Source organism: Musa acuminata, unplaced genomic scaffold, assembly GCF_036884655.1.
Source record: "Musa acuminata AAA Group cultivar baxijiao unplaced genomic scaffold, Cavendish_Baxijiao_AAA HiC_scaffold_112, whole genome shotgun sequence".
NCBI lineage: Eukaryota > Viridiplantae > Streptophyta > Magnoliopsida > Zingiberales > Musaceae > Musa > Musa acuminata.
In genome coordinates, this window is record NW_027020391.1 from 61,891 (window position 1) to 62,433 (window position 543).

Sequence of the window (543 nt, forward strand, 5' to 3'; positions counted from 1 at the left end):
ATGAAGAGACTGGGCGTCCACCCCAAGTGCCTCAAGCGGTCCAAGGCGGCCAAGAAGACCCCGATCAAGGTGGTGTACATCTCGGACCCCATGAGGGTGACCGCCACCGCCGCCACCTTCCGCTCCCTCGTTCAGAGGCTCACCGGCCGGGACTCGGTGCTCGAAACGACGGATGACTCCTCGACAGCGTCTGCATCTCCCTCGGCGGCGAGCTCGACCCCGTCGAATCATGGCGTCAGCTGCAACGTGGAGCAGGAGAACAGCTTGGTGGCTCCGATCGAAGCGTTTGATGAGGCGTTTGTTGCACGAATGCTGGAGAGCTTTTCTGGATTCATGTAGCCGACGCTGTACTAGCTCCAATCCTCAAGTAAGAGGACGTTGGGAGTTTAACAAGTGTGACTCCATCATGGTGGTGTTCTCCCAAGGATTCTGTATATATTCCTCCTTTGGTAGTATTACTGTACTTTCCATTGCACTTGCAAGTAAACTCTTATTTGAGTGTGATCTTCTTATGAAAAGATCAAACATGCTTGGCCATGGGTT

At 53.8% G+C, this 543-nt stretch overlaps 1 protein-coding gene across 1 annotated transcript; it reads left to right on the forward strand.

The window, feature by feature from the left end:
* On the forward strand, positions 1 to 339 carry LOC135655571 (sigma factor binding protein 1, chloroplastic-like). Its single transcript, XM_065175742.1, has one exon. The coding sequence runs from the start codon at positions 1 to 3 to the stop codon at positions 337 to 339; it is 339 nt and encodes a 112-aa protein (XP_065031814.1).
* The last annotated feature ends 204 nt before the right edge of the window (positions 340 to 543 follow it).